The sequence below is a fragment of the Seriola aureovittata genome, chromosome 3, assembly GCF_021018895.1.
Source record: "Seriola aureovittata isolate HTS-2021-v1 ecotype China chromosome 3, ASM2101889v1, whole genome shotgun sequence".
NCBI lineage: Eukaryota > Metazoa > Chordata > Actinopteri > Carangiformes > Carangidae > Seriola > Seriola aureovittata.
The window spans coordinates 8,276,008-8,297,997 of NC_079366.1; the positions used below are offsets into that span (position 1 = coordinate 8,276,008).

General features: G+C 41.6%; 3 protein-coding genes across 6 annotated transcripts in view; 2 read left to right on the forward strand and 1 right to left on the reverse strand.

Annotated features, from left to right (window-relative positions):
• Window positions 1-189: 189 nt before the first annotated feature.
• Window positions 190-5,637, forward strand: LOC130166485 (pannexin-1-like). Its single transcript, XM_056372111.1, has 6 exons — window positions 190-836; window positions 2,739-2,860; window positions 3,058-3,257; window positions 3,965-4,466; window positions 4,579-4,738; window positions 4,850-5,637. The coding sequence occupies exons 1-5, from the start codon at window positions 656-658 to the stop codon at window positions 4,726-4,728; spliced, it is 1,155 nt and encodes a 384-aa protein (XP_056228086.1). The 5' UTR covers window positions 190-655; the 3' UTR covers window positions 4,729-4,738; window positions 4,850-5,637.
• A 774-nt stretch (window positions 5,638-6,411) lies between these two features.
• Window positions 6,412-13,368, forward strand: LOC130163398 (nuclear distribution protein nudE homolog 1-like). 2 transcript variants are annotated; one of them, XM_056367579.1, is made up of 9 exons: window positions 6,412-6,554; window positions 6,979-7,071; window positions 7,159-7,312; window positions 7,817-7,965; window positions 8,150-8,286; window positions 10,089-10,265; window positions 10,366-10,451; window positions 10,593-10,747; window positions 11,240-13,368. In XM_056367579.1, the coding sequence occupies exons 2-9, from the start codon at window positions 6,986-6,988 to the stop codon at window positions 11,331-11,333; spliced, it is 1,038 nt and encodes a 345-aa protein (XP_056223554.1). In that variant the 5' UTR covers window positions 6,412-6,554; window positions 6,979-6,985; the 3' UTR covers window positions 11,334-13,368. The 2 variants fall into 2 exon arrangements, with proteins under 2 accessions (XP_056223554.1, XP_056223562.1); XM_056367587.1 differs by having other exon boundaries at window positions 6,984-7,071.
• A 2-nt stretch (window positions 13,369-13,370) lies between these two features.
• Window positions 13,371-21,990, reverse strand: part of myh11a (myosin, heavy chain 11a, smooth muscle) — a 31,293-nt gene continuing 22,673 nt past the window's right edge. For 2 of the 3 annotated variants that reach the window (XM_056367557.1, XM_056367548.1), the window contains 20 exons: window positions 21,677-21,883; window positions 21,414-21,551; window positions 21,201-21,324; window positions 20,902-21,073; window positions 20,546-20,758; window positions 20,181-20,325; window positions 19,845-20,051; window positions 19,637-19,741; window positions 19,329-19,481; window positions 18,931-19,179; window positions 18,442-18,654; window positions 18,109-18,321; window positions 17,854-18,015; window positions 16,838-16,966; window positions 16,664-16,752; window positions 16,444-16,567; window positions 16,123-16,331; window positions 15,713-15,821; window positions 15,384-15,556; window positions 13,371-14,492 (listed from right to left, as the gene is read on the reverse strand). In XM_056367557.1, coding sequence (XP_056223532.1) covers window positions 14,363-14,492; window positions 15,384-15,556; window positions 15,713-15,821; window positions 16,123-16,331; window positions 16,444-16,567; window positions 16,664-16,752; window positions 16,838-16,966; window positions 17,854-18,015; window positions 18,109-18,321; window positions 18,442-18,654; window positions 18,931-19,179; window positions 19,329-19,481; window positions 19,637-19,741; window positions 19,845-20,051; window positions 20,181-20,325; window positions 20,546-20,758; window positions 20,902-21,073; window positions 21,201-21,324; window positions 21,414-21,551; window positions 21,677-21,883 — 3,264 coding nt within the window. In that variant the 3' untranslated portion in view covers window positions 13,371-14,362. Of the gene's footprint in view, window positions 14,493-14,993; window positions 15,027-15,383; window positions 15,557-15,712; window positions 15,822-16,122; window positions 16,332-16,443; window positions 16,568-16,663; window positions 16,753-16,837; window positions 16,967-17,853; window positions 18,016-18,108; window positions 18,322-18,441; window positions 18,655-18,930; window positions 19,180-19,328; window positions 19,482-19,636; window positions 19,742-19,844; window positions 20,052-20,180; window positions 20,326-20,545; window positions 20,759-20,901; window positions 21,074-21,200; window positions 21,325-21,413; window positions 21,552-21,676; window positions 21,884-21,990 lie in introns of all 3 variants that reach the window. The other variant, XM_056367566.1, reaches the window with a different exon arrangement.

The following is a 21,990-nucleotide window of genomic DNA, read 5'->3' on the forward strand; positions in this document are numbered from 1 at the left end:
AACAAGCATTAACATATACGGTATGATAACTTTATAACACAATTATTTGTTGCAGATTAAACCACGCAACAGTATTTAAAATCATCAAAATGAACTCTGCCTCGACCAAATGCATCAGAAATGACCCAGTTCTATAATGTAATGATATAATACTCTAAAAGGATCACAGAAATTTTATTGGGTGGTTATTGAAACTTTTATTGAACACCTGGATACTTCCTGCACTACTGATTGAAATGATGATAAAAAGTGAAAGAGCAGAACCAACCAAGCCAATTTTAAAACGAATTTAATTAGAAACTCAACCTACTTGAAATAAATAAAATTTAATTGACTTGTGTACACTTTGTGGCTTTAGATGCGCTTAACGGCTCAGCGGCGCCCCCTGGCGGCTGGCAGGCAGCCCGCTCCTCCCTGCTGTCCGTGAGGTCTGGGGTACAGTTACGGGACAGCAGGTTCAACCATCAGTCCCAGTAGTGAATGGAGATGGGTAAACAATAACGGCTCCGTGTTTTTATACATTATGTACATTTCTCCACAGCGGGGACTCTCTCACTAGTTTCAACCTCAGACGCAGTTCGCTTTTGGTTTATTGAAAAGAAACTGACTTTTCCATCAATTACTACACAACACCGGCTTTTTGTTCCCGTCCGTCATGGCGATTGCCCACGTAGCCACGGAGTACGTTTTTTCCGATTTTTTGTTGAAGGACCCCACGGAGGCGAAGTACAAAGGGCTGCGTCTGGAGCTGGCGGTGGACAAAATAGTCACGTTTCTAGCCGTGGGGCTGCCTTTGTTTCTGATCTCGCTCGCTTTCGCTCAGGAGGTGTCAGTAGGTGAGTTGTTACTAATTGTGAGCATCCTCTGAGAGGTAGCCTTCATCATCTTAGCTGATAATCCTTTGAATTCCACCATGTGGAATAAAAACATAGGCAATATAGATCCTGGAGGAACTTCTTTGTCTCTCCCTCAGCTACACAATAAGTGCTATAGTACATTTGTTTCATTGAAAACCACTCTTACATGCTGTGGTGGATGGATGAGGCACGGTGATATGTATATGCACGGGATTCAGTAAATGTCCAGATACAGAAAGAGGTGTGGATGCTGGAGAAGGTGTGGTTTCAGTCTCCACCCTTCTGCTTCTCTCACGTCCAGACACACAGTCACCCACACACAGCTGCTGCTGGAGCTGCTGATAATGATGATGGGAACTTTGGGCAGCTTCACATACTGACACACTCTAAAACATGTAATCGCGACCTTATCTATAGATAAGCTGGTGCCATATGGACTGGTGTTACACAATTAAACAGAAGGTGATATACTCAGCTCCACTAGCAGTTCAACAAATCTACATAATCTTCATAGGCCACAACACCCACAGTCTGTTGTTGTTTTCATTATCTGCTACTGGTGACGCCTTGCTAGACATACTAAAACAGGATGGCGAGAGAGATCTTTCATTGTGCTTCCAAGACATTATAAGAGAGACATTATGGCCATAATCCCAACATTGATTTTCCCTATGAAAGACATTACATCAACCACTAATGGAGAGATACTGAGAGTAAGAGGAAGGTCTTCTAAACTGAGGAATATGAGATGTGAATCGGCTTTCCTCACAGCAGACATTTCGACTTGTCATTGTGGCTAGAGCACATGTGTTATTAATAACATTAGCTATGTCTCCGTTCAAGTGTCCCAGTAAGTGATGACAGTTTGACCATGAGACATGAAACCTAAGCAGCTAAATGGAATTCAGCCGTCATTCATTTAATTCTTTACACCTGTGCTTTTCCTACTGCGACATGTCCAGATGTCTTCAGTGAAAAAGGCCTATGGCACAAAAGAGGATGTTGCTTGTTTTCATACATTATACAAAACACCAGAGACATCAGACTGAAGTGTGGCAGCAAGACATGATAAATTAGATAATTAAATAATTAGCCATATCAAAATAATGTATGAAAATACTTGTAAAGCAATTCAGCAGATCATTTTCCACATCCCTTATATTACATTACATTTATATTATAAGTTAAGCAAACTGAAGTCTGAGTGTTGACTCCTAGTATTAGAGCTGCAACGATTAGCTGATTAAATTAGTTGATTGACAGAAAATTAATCAGCAATTACTTGGATAATGAGTTAATAATTTAAGTAAATTTTGAAGCCAAAATCTTCTCAAGTGTGTAATTTGATGCTTTTTTCAGTATAATGGCAAACTGAATGTTTCACTGGTGCTCAAACCAAATATATGAATATATTTAATATTATTATTATTATTATTAATATTATATGATATTTAATATAACTGATATTACTGTGACTGATACTATAGATGATATAACTGATAGTTGGTGGACTATATGTCATAAATGGAAAACACCCAGAAAACTGAATTTCTGCTGTGAGGATGTGCTCGGTTTGTTTAAACCATCAATCTGTCACACGTTCTTATATGTGACAGCTTTGTGCTGCCAAAATATCACTGTCTGTTGACTATCTGGGTCATTTGTGAATTGTACATTCCTGACTGAATTTCCTATTGTACCCCCCACCATAATAGGGCATGGCATAATTACTGACACAAAGTACGCTGAAAACCTCAAATTAGGCCCTGAGTGCAGAAGAGGGTCAAAGACAATTGTTGCAGTGTTTGTTTCTTTATGCTGACTTACCAAAATGCAGTCATACCAGTCAGCTGTGACTGATTCTTCACTTCCCTCATCCAGGTACCCAGATCAGCTGCTTTGCTCCCACTAACTTCTCCTGGAGACAGGCCGCATACGTGGACTCATTTTGCTGGGCTGCAGTGCAGCAACAAGCTGACAGTTCCCCACTATGGCTGCACAAGGTACCGACGTCACCTCAGCATACACTGCCAGGGAGAATGATGAGTTTGATGAGTTTGATCATTTGCATGTGGAATGTCTTCATACTGTTAAGACTTAATAGTATCCAGAACAGTTTCCAGAAATCAAAGTTTGACTTAGTCCTCTTAATCTTACTTGTTGTTCTTCTGTTCTGTATACCCCCCCCCCCCCGACTCAGTTCTTTCCATATATCCTGCTCTTACTGGCCATCCTCATGTACATCCCGGCCCTGTTCTGGCGTTTCACTGCAGCTCCGCACCTATCCTCTGACCTCAACTTCATCATGGAGGAGCTAGACCGCTTTTATAATCGTGCCATCAGACTGGCAAAAAATCTGGCATCCATAGACTGCAAGGATGCACCCGAGGACACTCAGAGGTACACACCATTTAATCACCTGCCACCAATTTTACCCCGTTTCCCTCTTAGACATGTGATTGTGTGACAATAACATTAATTTATTTTAAAAGCAATTACTTTAATTTAAAGTGTTTTTAATGCTTCCTGTGAGTGATTTGTTGACATGTTGAAGATGATGGTCTACAGAGTTTACATATGGTACACTACCTGTAAAAAAGTATTGTGGTCCATGCTGTTCATCATGTGTTTCACAGTTTTTTTCCCCCGCTGATGAGAGTGGTGAGACTGAACCAAAACAGTGAAGTAACTGTTGCAAGCTGTAAAAACGAAACAATTAGCTGAATGATGTTAAAATGGTCCATAGAGTGGACATTTTCTCTCTTTGGTGCCACCCAGTGGTAGTGTGAAAGAGGATACAGTGACAGAGAGCAATGCTTACTGTTGCTCCCCCCCGATGAATGGTCTGAAAACACATGTATAGCCCTTTGCAAGACTGCTGCTGCAGCACCAGGACTACTCAAATTTCTACAAACCGTAGTCCATCAGAATATTTTGAAAGATGCTATAATCATCAAAAATCTTCACAAAGGGGCTTAAAATTGTCTTATTCTAATTCAGAGTCAGGTGTTTCTCTTGTTTTATGGAGATGGTGTGGTGTACATTTCAAAAGAAGTGAACTTGTTTTATTTTGTGCTAAATGCCCATCTGCCTTAATTCTGCAACAGTGCTTTGGACCTGACCGAGGGCTGCTTCAAATACCCTTTGGTGGAGCAGTATCTGAAGACCAAGCGCTTCTCTCACTCCCTTGTGGTCAAGTACCTGGCTTGCCGGGGCCTGACCCTGCTGATCCTCCTGCTGGCCTGCCTCTACCTTGGCTACTACATCCAACTGGCCTCCTTCACCGATGAGTTTCCCTGTGACCTGCGGACAGGAGTGCTGAAGAACGACAGCATGGTGCCGTCCGCGGTCCAGTGCAAGCTCGTGGCAGTGGGTGTCTTCAGGCTGCTCAGCTACATCAACCTGGGGGTGTATGTGCTTCTAGCTCCACTGGTGGTGTATTCTGCTCTTGGACCAGCGCGTCAGAGCTCCAACTTCCTCCGGCCTTATGAGATGCTGCCAGGATTTGGTGCTTTGGGTGTGGTAACGCCCTTCTACAACGATCTAAGTATCTATCTGCTGTTCCTGCAGGAGAACCTGAGTGAACTCAAATCTTTTAAGTGTCTGCAGGTGGGTCACAGAGCTGATACTGTAGGTCTAGCATGGTGGTTAAAATATGCCACTTGTGTTTGCTGTTGCTTTTTTTTTTTTTTAAAAGGGTGTTGAAATGTTTTATTCACAGGTGCTTGAGTTATTGCAAGAGGCTGGTGATGAGGGGTTTGACACCATGTGCCTGCTACGAACTCTGGGTCAGGTGAAGACGGATGTTTTAGACAGTAAGAAGACGTGCCAACGCAAGGACAACAAAAAAACGAATATGGCTGAAGAATGATTCCTATAAGGTGAAGAAGCACATTTACTCTGTTTTGTCCAGGTGAAATTAGCAGCACAATACATGCTGACGTCAGTGTAATCAATCGATTTCAACTTAAACTTGTTTGATTTTCTTCCAGATCTCTCTGCCTTGTTAATAAATAACTGACCTGATGAAGTGAAGCCCTGCTGTGATGGAGAAGAAGTGGGAGCAAACCCTGTGCACTTAATTTTACCTAAATTGCTGCCCATGTATTGACCTACAGCAGTGTTAAAAGAGAAAAACAGAGGTGGCCTATACTCACACACATTGTGTAGTTTGGCCAACAGATATTTCACTTTTTAGGTGAAATTGAGTCTTATTTTTAATATATGTGATAACCCTGAAATTAAATTCCTATGTCTCATTTTTCTGTTGTACATGTTACCTTTCTCAGGTTTCTGAAATGCCTTGCAATCATTGTTTATAATAGAAGCCATGTTCCTTGGACTGAAATCTGTACATTAATTTGCCAGGTTGTGTTAAAATGAGAAAGGTTTCTGAACACTGGGCTTAGATGTATTTATAGTCTAGGTGTAGGAATAAGGTGTAGAGATTGGTGAATGCTTTTCCATCCAAAGTAATCCTAAAATAAACATGAATTGTTAGGTATTATTAGTACTGCTGGAGCACCTTTGTCTGGACTGTAAAGCATGTGGTTATTTGTATGTAAATGTGATTTTAACAACAGCAGACTACTGTATGTACATGTTGAAAGTCAAACAAGACTCTGGGTTGTCCAAACTGATGGCAGCTCAGCATTTTACATAAAAGATGAATGAATATTCTTTCAGGGAATAAAATGTAGTTATCGGTTACTGTCAGAGGTATGGTCCTCCTTGTTGTCATGGGCCCTTATACAATTAAAGAATGTTGTTCTTAATTATATCAATATGAGGTGTTTCATTTCATTGCCCACCTTTACATACTAATATTATATATATATATACATATAACACTAAACATTAATATAGAATATCCTCATACTAATGTTTTCCTAACTTTTTCATAAACTTCTCCTGGGGATGATGAGATGAAAAACATGCATAGTAAAATCATTCATACCTGATGTAGAGGACATTCCGGTGTTTTTCCCTCATCATTCCAATAGTTCCCCATTACTTTCATCCAATCAGCATTTCCAAATATGCACCCAGTACAGGAAAGTTATCCTAAGGGATTTAATTCCATTTCACTCTCTTTGTCAAACATACAGAATTCAGGAAAAAAAATTGTGACCACTAAACTAGAAATATCTGTACAATATAATGTAATGCAAGTAACTGTCTTTAAATAAATATGATGTATCTAAAGTTCAGTTTTAGTTGAGACTTGATCTGAGTCTGTTAGACTGAGGATTTACTTTACTGTTTCTATTTTGTTCCTCTATATCTGTAAGTGATGATGATGAAGGAAATATTATAAACCCTTACAAAACTGAAATCAAAAACAAGTATTACCTTTAACTTCCACTAGTTTTACATGAAAACTTCAGACATCAACTCTTAGCTCGATTAGACAACAGCAGAGGACAGTAGTTTTGGCTGCTCCGCCTTCCGCAGCTACAAGTTCCTTGAATAATATGATTGGATAATCTTTGCGTTACGTCATCTGCGTTGTCCAATGGAATCCGAGAATCGAAGCCTCGTTTATATTTGGTTGTTGAGTCAAGCACCGTTGCAATACAACGGAATAAGAGATTAGTTTTAAGTTACAGAAATTGTTGCTCGATCCGGAAAATTTATCCTTATCTCGAAATCCATTCCATTAGCAGTAGTATGTTTTAATCGCTCCCTTGTATTCAGGTGAGTCTGCTTTGTTTCTGTTTATCATTATTTAGGGATAACACATTCTGGCTAAGACGCTTAGCTAGCTACATTAGCTTAGCTGAAAAACTTAGCCCAGGTATGTGCAGTGTACAACGCCGCGATTAGCTTTAAAATGTAACAGCGCTTTCACTTCCCGTTTTCATATTTTATTACTCTGTAGAAATAAACACAAACCATATTTACGTAGTCATTACTTGTCTCAGCCTTCGTATTCCGTGACAAAATGCATGGTGGCGGTGACTGATTTTAGCTAATCTAGTTAGCATTCGCCAACGACAACAGTTTGGTGGTGTTGAATTATGAGGATGTACGTGGTCTTATGGCAGATGAGAAGAGCAGGAAAGGTTCGAATATGATTTATTTTGTAGTTAAGTATCCCATCCCCATCATCCTGACTCAGAGCAGACATGGTGGAGCCAACAACACACAAGTTTGCATCCCTAGAAGAGGAGCTGGGCTTCTGGAAGGAGCAGGCAGAGAGACATCAGCAAAGGTAATAATATAAGGCTTAAACTTTAGCTATATACATGTCATATAGCATGGGAAAATTTGTGACTTGTGAAGCATTTTTTGTCATCAGGGCAGAAGAGTCTCAAGAGGAGCTGCAGGAGTTTCAGCAGATGAGTCGAGACTATGAAGCAGAACTGGAAACAGAGCTGAAGCAGTGTGAGGGTCGAAACAAAGAGCTGCTTTTGAATAACAACCGACTTCGCATGGAACTGGAAAACATAAAGGTAGAGCACCTTGATTATAAATAGGCCTTAGCCCCTACAGAGCTGGGAAGTACTCTGGTGCTCCAGTTAGTGATGTCCAATAAAGATGTTATCATCTCTCAGACAGAGAAGCCAGCAAGCAAACAGACAGACACACCCACACTCAGACAGCTTGTAGCCAGCCCAAATTCAGCATATCATTGCCACTGCCACTAGGAAAATTGCTGCCTAGCTATAAAGCAGCTGATTGCTATTTTTGTTCAGTGGTCCACTGGGGAAGAGAACATTAGTGGAAGAAATGAACACAGAATTGTGCCAAAAACTCCTGATTGCTGAGAGGTTGTTGGGGACAAGGAAGCATAGAAAGAACATCCAGTAGGATGTTTGCTTTACCCACTGTCCAAATAAATACACAGATCCTTCATTAAAATGTGCTTGCCGCTGCATTGGCTTATAATCTGCCATGACACAGCAAAACTGACATTGTCAGTGTCAGTTAATTTGATGCCTGTGTGCTGTTTACAGGAAAAATTTGAGTCCCAGCATTCTGACGCTTTGAGGCACATCTCAGCCATGGAGGAAAATCTCGCAGAAACCACAGCAGTTAGAGATCACCTGCAGAAATACATCAGAGAGCTTGAGCAGTCCAATGATGACCTGGAGAGAACCAAAAGGTCAGTGTCTTAAGAAATCTTATGTCGTTATCACACCAATTCACTTAATTGTCAAATGACTAACTAACTGGCTGACTTTGACTGTGGTGCACATACGCATATATAGAGTTAGACCAAAGAATGCAAAGTCTATAAACACAATGATTGTTAAGATTTTTTGGCCTATCCTCTCATTTTATCCCAGGGCTACCATCATGTCTCTGGAGGACTTTGAGCAACGGATGAACCAAGTCATTGAGAGGAATGCCTTTCTTGAAAGCGAGCTGGATGAGAAGGAAAACCTGCTTGAGTCTGTTCAGAGGCTCAAGGATGAAGCCAGAGGTATACAGACAAATGTACACTCACTGTAGCCTCTCAAGACTGTCTGTTTATGCCCTGTCTATCCTTCCTGTGTATTTAGTACCTGATCTATGCGCACTTGTATTCTGGTATATGTCTGTACCATCTAACCCCGTTATACACTTTTTACACCAAAGTTAGATAAAATGTCATGTCTCATCCCTGGGTTGGTGCTTCTTAAAACATATTGAGCACAGGCCCAAGTGCAGCTCACTCTCCGCAGAAGGTGTAGCACCAGTGTTTCTGGTTCAGCAGCAGTGTGCTGGGCAGGTAACAGGTCTGTCTACAGTGTTTCTGCTCAGAAAGACGTCCCTGCATGGAAAAGGGGTGAAAATTAGTTTGTTCACCTAGGTGTCATGGTTACACCACTGCTGATTGGAGCTAAATACCTGTGGCTGCTACAAACTGCAGAGTCATTTGACCAGGGCCTGAATGCTAATTGTACCCTTTCACATTGACGACAAAAGCCAGATGTTAGCGGGTTTTTTTGTCCAGTGTAAAAGGGGCTTTAGAAAGTTAAAGGTCTAAACTAGTGTTTTTACATGTTTTAGCTATTTAATATTGGTTAGATATACTTTATGATTTTGAATTGTGTTTTTTCATCTTTGGAGACAGCTGCTGCTTTCCATTAATTTCACTGTGGAAAGAAAATTAAATTAGTAAAGTACGGTTGTCCATCACAGTAAACATCAGTGTTTCACATACATTGATTAATTCGTGGCAGCCCAGCATTAAAGTATTTACTATTTCAAATGGGTAAAATTTTATGTCATTGTAGAGCTGCACACAGTGCATTGATTCATTCAGTCAGCCCCTTCTTACCTCCCTCAATCTCTCTCCCTCTCTCTTTCTCTCTCTCAGGCATAAAGAGTGTCTACAAACTTAAGAGCATCCCCCCTCCTTTTCAGCTAAAACTACAAAAATAAATCTAATTCCGAACACTGAACATCATATCTGCCTTTATTGTTGACGTCAGCTGCCCACCCACAAACATTTGGCCATCAGATGCCATTGGGCTGTTGTTGAGGGTCTGTGTCTGACCATCTGTGGCTTATCATTTTAGCTGTGCATCTGTCGCAGTATGCACTAGTCAACTATTATCACTGGCTTTTCAGTTGAATGAGCATGTTGAATTGGTGATAGAGGCAGTCAGCGACGACTCGCAACACTGTCTCATTTTTTTTGCCTCTGGCGGCAATGACAGGGCAAAGAAAAGCAAATCTTATCATTGTCAGCGGCATCTTTTTATTAGCCGTATTCTCAATTGGTATTTTTTAGCGGTCAGAAGGAATCAGATTGTTGGTTTCTGTCTTTGCTCTTTTTTTTTTTTTTTTTGGGAGTCAAATTATAGACTAGAGATTTTCTCTTGTGCAAGTGCAGAATGTGACTATCAGCAGTCACCTGGCCCTTGGCTGTATGTAGACCTTGGGGTGTGCTGAAGTGTGTCTTTAACAGGAGACTTTTACTGAGCTAGGACTCTGACATTGGCTTGGTGTTACAGGACAGGTGTTACAGGACACTTGCAATATTACTCTGTGGAAATGCAGTTTTTACTTCAGATTGATTGATTTTTAAATGTGTGCATTGTAATAGTACACAGCTGATGTGACATAATGGATTACCTGTTTCAGGTAGTTTTGAGTATGTAATTTAATATTTGTACTAAATTGAGTGTAGTGGAAACCTTTGTTGTTGTTGTTTTTTAAACATGTGGCACTGGAATCTTGGTCATTAATGAAAAGCTGACTCACAGGTATATCTGTATGTTTCTCTGTTTGTGGCAGATCTTCGCCAGGAGCTGGCTGTGCGTCAGAAGGAAAGACGTCCATCCAGCAGCCTTGGCAAAGACACAGATCGAGCAGATCTGCCGTGTCCCTCGGCTGGTAACCCATCCTTCCCTGTCACGCCCTCCAAACCTCTCAGCTCATTTGTCACACCCCCTGCTTCCAGCATCCGGCGAGGTGAATAGATTCAATTTTACCCCTGTATTTACTCTAGTAGATATACCAACTTTGTATTAACATACGGTGTGTTTACGTGTTCACATTGGGTTTGTTTTAGGTGATGGTCTAACAGGGACTCCCCTCACTACGTCTGCTAGAATATCTGCACTCAACATTGTAGGGGAGCTGCTGAGAAAAGTTGGAGTAAGACATTTAATAATAATACTTCTGTAGTTCCAAGTGAATTTATCCTCACAGAGCTGTGCTTTAATGGAATAGTATGATTACAGGTTTGGGTTTTGCATGTATGAGCTGACTGATGATATTTTTCAAAATCCCTACCAGAATCTGGAGTCCAAGTTGGCATCCTGTCGAGACTTTGTGTACGACACGTCTGTTAGTAGGCCGGCACTTCCAGCTGGTTCTGGTAGTCCTTCAGGCTTAGAAGCAGCGCCTGAGATTCAAACTACCAGCATGAGCCCCCCTCCTCAGTACGACAGGTGAGGAAAAAGACAGCAGCAAAATCCAAAGTGTGGCCACTGGAGAAACTAATGTTTATGTTGTTCTATCAATAACTACATAGAAGTTAGTTTTTCTCGTTAAGGAATATCTAACTTGTATTTTGTGCTTAACCATAGGTACAATTGTGCATGTTTGCTCATAAGATGTAATTCTGTAAAACAAATTATGAGAATAAGACCCTGGTTGAAAAATACAGGAATCTTTGAATAAACAATTAAGAAATGTTAAATGTTTACATAAATAACCAAATCCAGTTGTTCAGTTCCTCTGTATCCACGATCCAGCAGTGTGGTGGATGTTGATTTCATGACATAAACTACAAAATCTGCATACTAGTAATGCCAGAATATGAACTGAGTCATCTCAGGCCACTTGACTGTACGAGTCAACAAATATTGGGAACAATAAGCATTTGGACTTGATAATTTAAGGTTTGTTCATGAGTGTATGCACTACGTCTTGTCTTTCAGTTTAGTGAAGCGCTTAGAGTTTGGACCAGCTCCTCCAAGAGGGGTCACCCAGGGTGCCCAGTCTCCACAGGGAGGGGTCAAGATCCTGCTATGAGACAAAAAGAAGATGAGTCACCTCCATCCTTCAATAACCTCACACACACCCCCACCCCCACCCCCCACCCCCCTCCTTAATATACTACAGCAATGGGACTGTGAACTGAGCTGTCTCCCCTTGTTTGCCTCGAGCCCTGCTGAACTATTGGAACAGGAAAGCCACTCTCCTTGCTCTGTGCCCCACATAATCAGCGCATGGACATCTGCTGCATCAGGCTAGTATCACACCATATCTATCATAGGAAGCAGCACTACTACAGCTTGTATGAAATCAAGGAATGCAGAACCAACTCCTCACACTTTATGTCCTACTGTATCTTTGACGCTGTGGTGGGTTGCATCTGAGAAAACCGTCTGTGTCTGCTGATTTGCTTTCTGTGATGGATCAAGCACAACAGGGCTTTTGGAACATTTCTGCTCCCAGAAAACTCATTTAGGGTGGTTGTTGCACTTGCCCATAAATTCATTGAAGTAGGGGCCGAAACTAGAGCCAGTTGTTACTGTTTATTAATAACAGCCACTGGAAGTGACCCTGGTATAGGGACCAAAAACCTGGAGTGTCGTTCATAAAAATAAAATAAATAAATAAAGCAAATATTGCATTTCTGACCAAGTCCAAACCAAAGCTGTGATAAATGAAAAAAATTATGATTTTTTTTTTTTTAATCTGATGATGAAATGTTAAAATTCTGTTAGTAATTTCATTAACAAGTCAGTTGTTGTTCTTTATTCTTCTATGGGCTTGAATAATGTAGTTCTTATCAAGTATGGCATCAATTAACTTGTAAGTCACAAAGACCAGTGTGGGGGGGCTGGATACAACGATGGTTAAAACAATGATGAAAGTTATTTTCTGCCTCAATCACCACTGTTACAAAGCAAATGTAGTTAAGAATGAATTAGTTGCTGCCACGAGCTGATGTTTTAGCCATCGCTGCCTTCCTCAATGTTATTACCTCGTCAGTTTGTAGGCCTAAGTTCAAATAAATGATCGGTGATGTATCCCTCATGCTACCAGGCTTCTAGAAATGAGGAAATGTCACGTTCCTTCGGGCTAGTTCGAGCAGGTTCACACAGTAGGTTGTTAAATTCAATCCATTGGCCCAGGTCATCTCTGTCTCCTCCTTCCTGCCATTGCACAGACTTGTTTTAACAGACTTGTTATTTTCTGGTATGTAAGGCTTATAAATGTGAAGAGTAGGTTTAGGTTTTATGCCTCAAAAATAAGATTTGTCATGCTGCAGATTTACGATCTAGTGTTAGCAAGAATTTTTTTTTACCAAGATTATTTTATTTGACTGTAGACTTCAGATTGGCACGTGTACACTACTGAATGTATAGTAATAATTCTATAGGTGTGAGACCTGTCTGCCATAGAAGGTCATATGGTGGGCGAACGAGGAGAAAAGACAAAGCAATAATAGATTTTAACAGGTCAAAGATAAGCACAGTTCATATTATATTTGTGTAGGTATATAGAGCCTATATTGAATACCCTTCTCCTGCCTTTTAGTAAGAGATATTATGAATGGGAAATAGTGATTAACAGTTTTAACATGACACCTGAGCTTTCCCCTGAAATGTTTCTGGTTGATCTGGAGTTCTCATTACTGCCATACAGCAGCCCATAAAGCAGATATTTCAGTACATATCTAAATACATTTACACATCAGTCATCGCTCTGTACTGCACTGTAGCCTGTGTGTAGGAATTAACTTCATACATATGAGAAATGCAGTTCTTGCTCCTCTTTGCTGTTTAACCTTCCACAAACTAACATGAGCTAACTGTAATTGTACTCTATGACCACTGTGTACTGGGTGTTTGTTTGTATGCAACACCTCTGCGACTGCTTCTGTATTTGGACTTTAAACTGTATGTGCCTGAGGTACTCTACCCAACTTTTATCCTGTTGGTTTGCAGTTGTTTTTCTACTGAACTGAACAGATGAGAATCATGTTCTGTTGTGATGATTCAGTTTGATCTCTGAAGTTACTGACCAAGACAGAAACATTAAAAGAAAATAAATCAAAGCTTTTTTCTTTTTTCTTTTTAAATATCTTTATTTCTTGTGCAGGTGGTTCAACAATTAATAGATACAAATGGTGTCATGTAAACATCAGCTGATTACATATAACATTAGAGAAATGAGAATGAGTAAGTTTAGGGTGATCAGCGGCGTTTTAACAGGTACAGTAAATCTGGACAAAGGAAAAATATTGAAAATGAAGATGTGAGTGCTGCTGAGTGCCCAATACTGACATCTGGCTCATGATTTTATAGTCGGAACAACCCTAAACCTTGTTCACCCTCAAACGTTCTGTTCTTTCTTGACTAAACATTATCTTCATCTGGGCACAGGAAAGGTGCAAATAATATAAATCTGTGACTTTAGAAAATGTTTAACAGCTAAATATTTGTTCATTGGGGATACAAGTGGCAGCACTGATTGGAAGCAGACTGGGTATAGAAGAATCTGTCTACATAGCCACTCTGATAAACCAGATCAGTGCTGCTCTGAAACAACACTAACAGCAGTCACAGGCAACAGGACGACAGTCGCTGATAATAGTTACACATCTGTAGATTTACATTATGTCTCTGCTTTAAGTTCTAAGGTCACTTATTGTGGAGACCCGAGGTTTCGCTGGCAACTTAGCGTGGTAATTAGAGGCACCTATTTTTGTGTACAAAACCTTGCATAAGAAAGTATCAGTCATTCAGTGCAGTACAAAACAGTGTAAATTTAAAAAAAATAAAAATAAAAGAACTGCAAATCACACATCAGCAGAGCCACCAAAACAACTCCCCTAGTTGATACCAAGTCCTCCTGGTTGGTTTGTGTCAAGAAAAGGTGCTCTAAAACAAGAAGATAGATCAGTACACTACTGAAAATGGGAGAAAATATATATTTTGAAGTGATATGGAAGAACTAGATAACATAACAGGCTTCTGAAGTTATTCTTTGTTTTAAGTGGCAGACCTTGCCCTGGAAGGTAATGTCGACATCTGTTTATTTGATGTCTTTTACTCCGCGGCTTTTGTTCCGTTGAAGTCACTTTGGACGTCGGGCTCCTCCTCTGAGGCATCCTCCACCACCCTGCGGCCTCCGCCCATACGCCGAGGTGCGCTGCCAAAGGAGGGCTCGTTTCCACGCCTAAATTGCCACAGAGACAGACACACACACACACAAGGCAGAGACGCAAACAAACACAAACACAGCATGACGGTGAGAGGAGTGTGTGGCAGTTTCCGAGGTGGTTAAGGTTTTTTTTGAAAACCACTCGGGTGTTGCACACTACAGGGAGGATTGCCGAAGAATGTACAGGTTGTGCTTTGGTTATGGGTTAAGCACGCTGGTTATCTTTGTAACTCATTTAAGTCCTGGCTCAGGAAAATGAGTTTGGTTTATGGCAATTAAACCAAGCACTGAGAAAAATATGGCCACCAGGAAATAGGTGTAATGGAAACCAAATGGGGCAACTTGACTTACTGCTGAACATTTTTTTTCCAAGTGAATCACTGGTAGCCGATGAGCCATATTTCCCTCAGTTAGGCTCAATGAAAGAAATGACAGCATTAAGAGTGTGCATGAATGAAAAGTTACAATAAGTTAATATAGAAATGGTGATGGGGTAACGTTCAGGCGCAGAGGTACCTGCTGTGTTACTCCTTGGGTTCAGGGTTGCCTCTGGAATAGAGATGGACATCATTGTTTTGCTTGTGCTCAGCAAGGCTAAATCCACTGAACTAAATGACAATCTTCAATGCTTTAAATGTTTGTTTACATCCCTCTGAAGAGGACTGTAGATACGATTTGTGAAGACTAAGTGTCAATTATTTGTTTTGTGTGAAAAGTTGTACTTTTTGTCTGTAGTGTGTATTTCACATATACAGTATGTCCTCAGGATACGGAGTATTTAACAGTTTGTTTTTCCTTTTGTGGTATCTGTGCAGTGTTGGAGCTTCACAGGAATAAAGTTGCTATGAAAAAAGACAGACAGGTAAATAGACATGGAAAGATAGATTCCTTGGCCCTTCGTCCTACCTGAGTTTGCTCTTGAGAGAGTTGACCTCGCGGCTCATGGCATCGTTTGTCTCGGTGGCTTCATCCAGCTCCCGCTGCAGCTTCCTGCGGGCGGCTGAGGCACGCTGAGACTCTTCCTCCGACTCCTCTAGCTGCCTCTTCAGCTGCTTCATGCGAGTACTTGACTTGTCCGCCTGATTAGTGAATGGGGATAATATACAGGATTACTATTCTCTGACAGGCCACTCTTCCAAACCACGCCTATGCACTGGACACATGTACTTGTCTGTGGACACAAGAAACGTGGAAAGACATGTTTGTTTGTGTGTGAGTGCTTGAAGAGATCGTACCTGGTCTTTGTACTGCTCTGCCTGTTTTCTTTCGTCTTCCACCTGCATCAGCAGGTCCCTGAGCTTCTTGTCCTTCTGGCGTATGCTCTTGGCAGCTACCTGCTTGTCTCTGAGAAAAGACAGAAGAGTTCAAGGTGACTGAGGAAGTTAAACAGATGTCATTTTAAAAAATGAAAAGCAAAAGAATAAAGGAGCTTGAAAGCAGGGTTTTTCTTAAGTGAACCTTGAATTCACAGTGGTACACAATAAGTATCATTGATGTAAACGATACAGACTTTACTGGAGCAGGTAAATGAATTCCTTGTTTTACTTTTAGATGGATGCAAGTGTGTAATGGCATGAAACCACCTAACAACAACAACAACTTTATTTATCAGACATAATACTTTTTGTGTTTCTTTGTCCCCAACCTGTTCTCCTGCTCCAGCTGCTCCTCCAGCTGTGCCACTTTGGCCTCCAAGGCGGAGATGGAGGACTTGAACTTGGATTTGACCTGGTTCTCCATCTCCTGGAGCTTGGCCTTCAGCTCCTTGTTCTGGCGCTCCATCTGCTGCCGAGCGCTCTCATTCTTCTGGGAGGTGCTGCGCTCTGTCTGCAGCTCGTTGTTCAACTGATCCACCTGTGTCGGGAATATGTGCTGTTAACAGGAGAAACAGGAATGGAGAGAGGGACGAGGTCTATGGACTCTATGAGCCTAGTGAAGACTCATATGGCTGCAACAGTCTGGTCACCTGCTGTGAGCTCTTCCTCAGCCTGTCGTTGAGGATCTCCATGTTGCTCTGCTCCTCCTCCAGCTCCTCCTCCAGCTGGGAGATCTTCGCTTCCAGACGACGCTTCTCATCTGCCAAGGCTGACCTGAACACAGGGGCCACAGGGAAATCAAATGTAATCATATTTTCTTTTCTACTTTTAGTTCACAGACAAAGGCAACAGCGTGAACTCTCCACCCACTTTCCAGAGGAGTTGCTCGCCAGCTCATCAGACAGCTCGTCTCTCTCGGCCTCTGCCTGCTTCCTCCCCCTTTCAGCTGCAGCCAGTTCCTAGAAACAGATTAGTGATGAATTCATTATTTCAAGCCTCTGTTCTCAGACAATTGTCTACCTTGTTAGGAATCTAAAGTGTTACCTCCTGCAGCTGCATGAGCTCAGCCTCCAGACTCTTGGCCTTCTTCTCACTCTCCTTTGCGGTAGTCAGCACCTCATCCCTGGCGGCACGGGCATCTTCCAACTCCCTCTGGTAGTCCTTCATCTGAGCCTGGAGGGAGGAAGAGAAACACAAATAGAGACAATCAGCATCAGACTAATTTATTTACCAGGTACATTTACAGGACTGAGGCCAGAGCTTTTGAGTCATGTGCTGTGTTCAAGCGAGTTTTCAGCACATTCCATGTCTGTTCTTACATAGTAACCCAGTATTTCTGACCAGAGCACTTCAACATGAGGTAACGTCCCATAGAAAAATCTAATATGTAACATATATGTATGTTCCTATATCAAGAGTGATGGTGCCATATATGTCACCTATAAGGGGATATATAATTATTATGTATATACATTCTCTGGATATGTGGAGATTTAACTTTATAATACATATGAAATACCCATAGTAAAATTTGTACATAGATTAAAAATATCTATGATGAATTTTTATATGGTATAATATGCTGCAAGCAAGTTTATTAAAACAACCTACATATAAAAATTTTATAGGCTTTTATATGTTTTTCTTACTGTCTATCTTCCCATTCTGGGAAAGTGGTCTCCGACTTTTGGAACCCACTATTTATAATATCAATATATACTGACAGTCTTTGGGATGGATATATATTTATGTAACATATGTCTATAATTTAAGCATACATACATAAACATACATTTTTATATGGGCGGGACATGTCAATATATGAAATTGTTCCAATTTCTAATAGGTTTCCTATATAATTTTTAAATATGTTTTTATTTTATATGTACATTTATTTCATATATGGAAATTCAATATATGTACTGTACATATATTACATTTGGATATGGGTTGGAAGCTGGTACTCTCATTGTTTGAAGTAAAGGCCTCCAACAATGTGAAAGCTTAGAAATAGAAGGAAATGTTGGAGGAAAATGTGCATTCCAGCCCTTCACTCTTACCTGAAGCTTGCGGAGCTGCTTGATAGCCTCATCTCGTCCCTTATTGGATGTTTCGATCTGTCCCTCCAGATCTTTCATGTCTGTCTCCAGCTTCTTCTTGGCTGCTGCTGCCAGGGCCCTCTGTTTACGTTCATCCTCCAGCTCTGTCTCCAGCTCACGAACCTGCGATCAGTGCACACCGTCACTTAGATTTCTGATGTAGCTGGTGCAACGTTCAACGACCATATTTTTCTCATAGTTTTTATGGCTCTTTACCTGCTTGACCAGTTGCCTCTTCTTCTCCTCGCCCATCTCATCCCGTCCCACGAGGTCTCTCTCGAATTGGGCCTTCAGGGCCTGCATGTTGACCTCCAGACGCAGCTTGGCATCCTCAGCCGCCTGCAGCTCGTCCTCCAGCTCCTCCAGCTGAGTCTTCATCTCCTCTACCTGGGCCTCCAGGCCTCGTTTGGACTTCTCCAGCTCGTGGACCTGCCATCAATATATTTTCAAATTAACCAGAATACTATATTTATCATAAACAAATCATATTGATGAATCCAGTGATATCAGTCTGAAGTGTAATTTGTCCAGGGATGTTCCAGCACTAACATTTTTTCCCACGTCATCCTTGGAGCTGATCAGGTCCTCCATCTCCATCCTCAGGGCCTTGTTGGCTCTCTCCAGCTCCTCTCTGCCGTCCTGGGCCTCTTCCAGAGCTCTCGCCAAAGACAGAGCTTTGGTCTCCTTCTCTCTAGCCTCAGCTTCAGCACGGTCTCTCTCATCTGCATATTTACTGGAGATACTCTTCTCCTCAGCCAGCATCTGCAGGTCAAATAACCACTGATGAATGGATGTGTAGCTTCAATCCAACATGTTTTTGAAAAGTCATGAGCTAAAGTTCAATTAACATCTTCGAAATCTGAGAAAAATGACTACACCTACCTTTCAGTTAAATATTAGTTTTCTCAATATGCTTCAAATCACTATAATATTTCTTTTATGTGGCAGTAATCACTTCTGTCAACTTTTTTGTGGTAATACAAATTTGTATTAATCAAAATCCTCTGGCAGTATCTCTTTTTTCTGGATTTATCTGACCTGGTCAAATTTCTTCTGCTTCTTCTCCAGGTTGGACACGTTCTGTCTCTGGTTGTCCAGGTCCATCAGCGTGTCCTCCAGCTCCTGCTGCAGACGGTTTTTGGTCTTCTCTAACTTGTCGTATGCAGAGGCCTTCTCCTCAAACTGGGTGTTGGCTGCCTCCAAATCTCTCTGCAGACGTTTCTTGCCTTCTTCAAGCAGCTCAATGTTTCCTGCCATCTCCTCTAGCTTCTTCTTTGCATCAGAAAGCTGCGGGCAGAACAAGACTGCGTCAGTCACTGATGATAAAAGTGGAATTTTGCTTTTGTTTTCAGGTTACTTAGTCAAGAGTCACATCTAAAAACCTCCCACTTGCCTAAATAATCTGATAATTAGCGACTCCTAGTTTGACCTCTGACCTGGATGTTGAGGGTGGACACGTGTCTCTCCACGTTCCTCTTGGCCTCCATCTCTTCTTCAAGCTGCTCCTGCAGACTGTTCTTGTCGTCCTCTGCTTGCCGCAGCTTTGTGGAGAACTGCAACTTCTGACGCGTCTCTTCAGCCAGCAGCTCCTGTAGCAACACATCAGGTCAAAGGTCAAAGTTTTCAGTTCAACTTGCTGCCAGCCAGCATTATTTTGTGTATTTAACTATCAGAGGAAATATAACATACAAATTGTATAAGGAATATAGTACAGCTCAGAAAGTTCTGCTGCATGTCAGGTTACCTGTGTGTCTTGGAGTTGGGAGGCTAAGCTGCTGACGTCTTTGCTCAGTTTGATGTTCTTGCTTTCTGCTTCATTCAGCAGGTTTGTCACGCTCTCCAGTTCAACCTGTATGAAAATAAAAATAGATGAGGTTTCTTGGAGTTTTATATTGAGCGTATATGTGTGGTATTTTTTGCTCTGTACAGTGCTGATGTGACTGATGATTTACAGTGATCTTGGAGCAGCGCTCTCCCAGCTCAGCCTTCTGCTTCTCGCTGTCGGTGAAGCGTGACTGCAGTTCTACCACCTGACCTTCCAACTTCTTCCTCTTGTGCTCCCCATCTTGTTTGGCCTGGGTCAGTGAGCGCACCTCAACGGTTAATTCTGACGTCTCCTTCTCTAGAGCCTGTTTCGCCTTCTCCAGGTTTGACTTCACCTGAGCAGAAAAGAGAAAGTAGAACATCAGTATCATTTAGATTTGACAAAAAAGGGAAGTTTAAACTAAATAAACAAGCTAATTGGCACCTAAGTATGTATAACACTGTATGAAATAATGCAGGCCTACTCGTTTGGACTGCTCCAGCTGCTCTGTGAGTTCCTCCACAGCCTGGGTGTGTTTCTGTCTCATCTCCTGGACCTGGGCCTCATGGGTTCGGTTCTCATCCTCGATGGCTCTCTTCAGCAGGTTCACCTCCTGCTCACGTTTGGCTCTGCAGAGCAGGTGGATGGATTATGCAGATATTTCCTAAACAATTATGACCTCTGACACCAATATCTAAAATTTTAAATAACAAAGGAATATTACAAATAGTTCCTAGAAACAGTGTTGGCAATTTAAAAATTATTGTATATTACACTGGATAACAAAGAAAATAAGTTTATTAATATCAAGTTTTGCATTTTATTATATTTTAGTATTTTATGACTGACCTTAGTTCTTGCTGAGTGGCAGTTGTGTCTAAAGTGTCCTCTAGCTCAGACTTGAGGGCCTCCAGCTCCTCCCCGAGGTCCCGTTTGATCTTCTCTGCCTTGTTCCTGGCCGCCCGCTCAGAGTCGAGGTCCTCCTGCAGGTCGGAGATGTGTCCCTCCAGCTCTCTGATCTTCTTCAGAGCATTGTTTTTCTGGCCTGTCTCATCTTCTAACCTGAGAAGAAAATATTAAGGGCAGAGGAAGATACTAGTGAGCATAACACAAGTTATAGAAATAGCATTGAACAGGTTCAAAGTTGATGTGGTATACAGGATATGGTGGTAAACGGATACTAATGTAACTTTTCAGGACTTTACCTGGCCAAGGCGTTCTGTAGCTCCTCTTCCTTCTTGGCGAGCTGAGCTTTGAGGTCGGCAATCTGAGCCTGCAGGTCGGCTATCTGCTCTTGTAGGTCATTCGACTCTGCCTCCAACTTCCGCTTTGCCTTGTCCAGCTCCTGGCGACTCTTTTCTTCTTTCTTCAAGCGGACTATTAGTACAGAAGAGGGGGAACAGTTAGCATAAATCTATGTTTCTTGGTATAGTACAGCTTTAACTGTGACATCAGTAATGGTTTGAGGGCATTTAATACGTGAGAATGCATAAAAGATGATTACCCTCTAATTCAGAGATCATGGACTCGTGTTTGTTTTTGAGCTTGGTGAGGTTCTTTGACTTCTCTTCCTCCTCAGCCAGATTGGCACTGAAGTCTGCAATTCTCTCCTCCATCAGCTTCCGCTCCTACAAAACACCACGAAGAAGGTCATCTATTTGCCAAATTTGCATTTCTTGACCTATAGTGAGGCCTGTCTGATATATGCTGTACTTACCTTCAGCAGCTTGTTGTTCTGGTCCTCCATTACCAGGATGTCATCCTCCAGCTTTTTGATCTTTCCATCGCAGGTGACCTTCTCTAGCTGCAGCTTTTGACGGGCGTCCTCCTCCTCTTCCAAATGTTCCTCCAATTCCTACACAATTCCAATATCATCACATTGTCAGAGTATGCGTAGCTAAATGTGGAGATAAGCAAAGTGACATTTTACAGCAACAATAGCAGCAAAACAACAGCAAAGCAAGAAACAGATGTGTAGACCTGCATCTGCTGTTGCATCTTCTTCTTATCCAATAGCAGCGCCTGAGCACGTTCTTCCTCTTCATCCAGCCTTGCCTCCATCTCATGAAGGATCTCCTCCAGCTCCTGCTTCTTAGCCGCCAGACGAACTCTCATCTCCTCAGCCTCGGCGTACAGCTCTGTCTCCGCCTGAAGCTGCTCCTGCAGTGCGTTCCTCTCCTCCAAAACCTGGAGCACACAGAGAGAAAAAGATTTGGCTCAGCTTCATTATCAATAGATTCCAGGTGGACAACTCACAGTATCTTATTTTTTGTTCTTATTTAACACTATTAAAT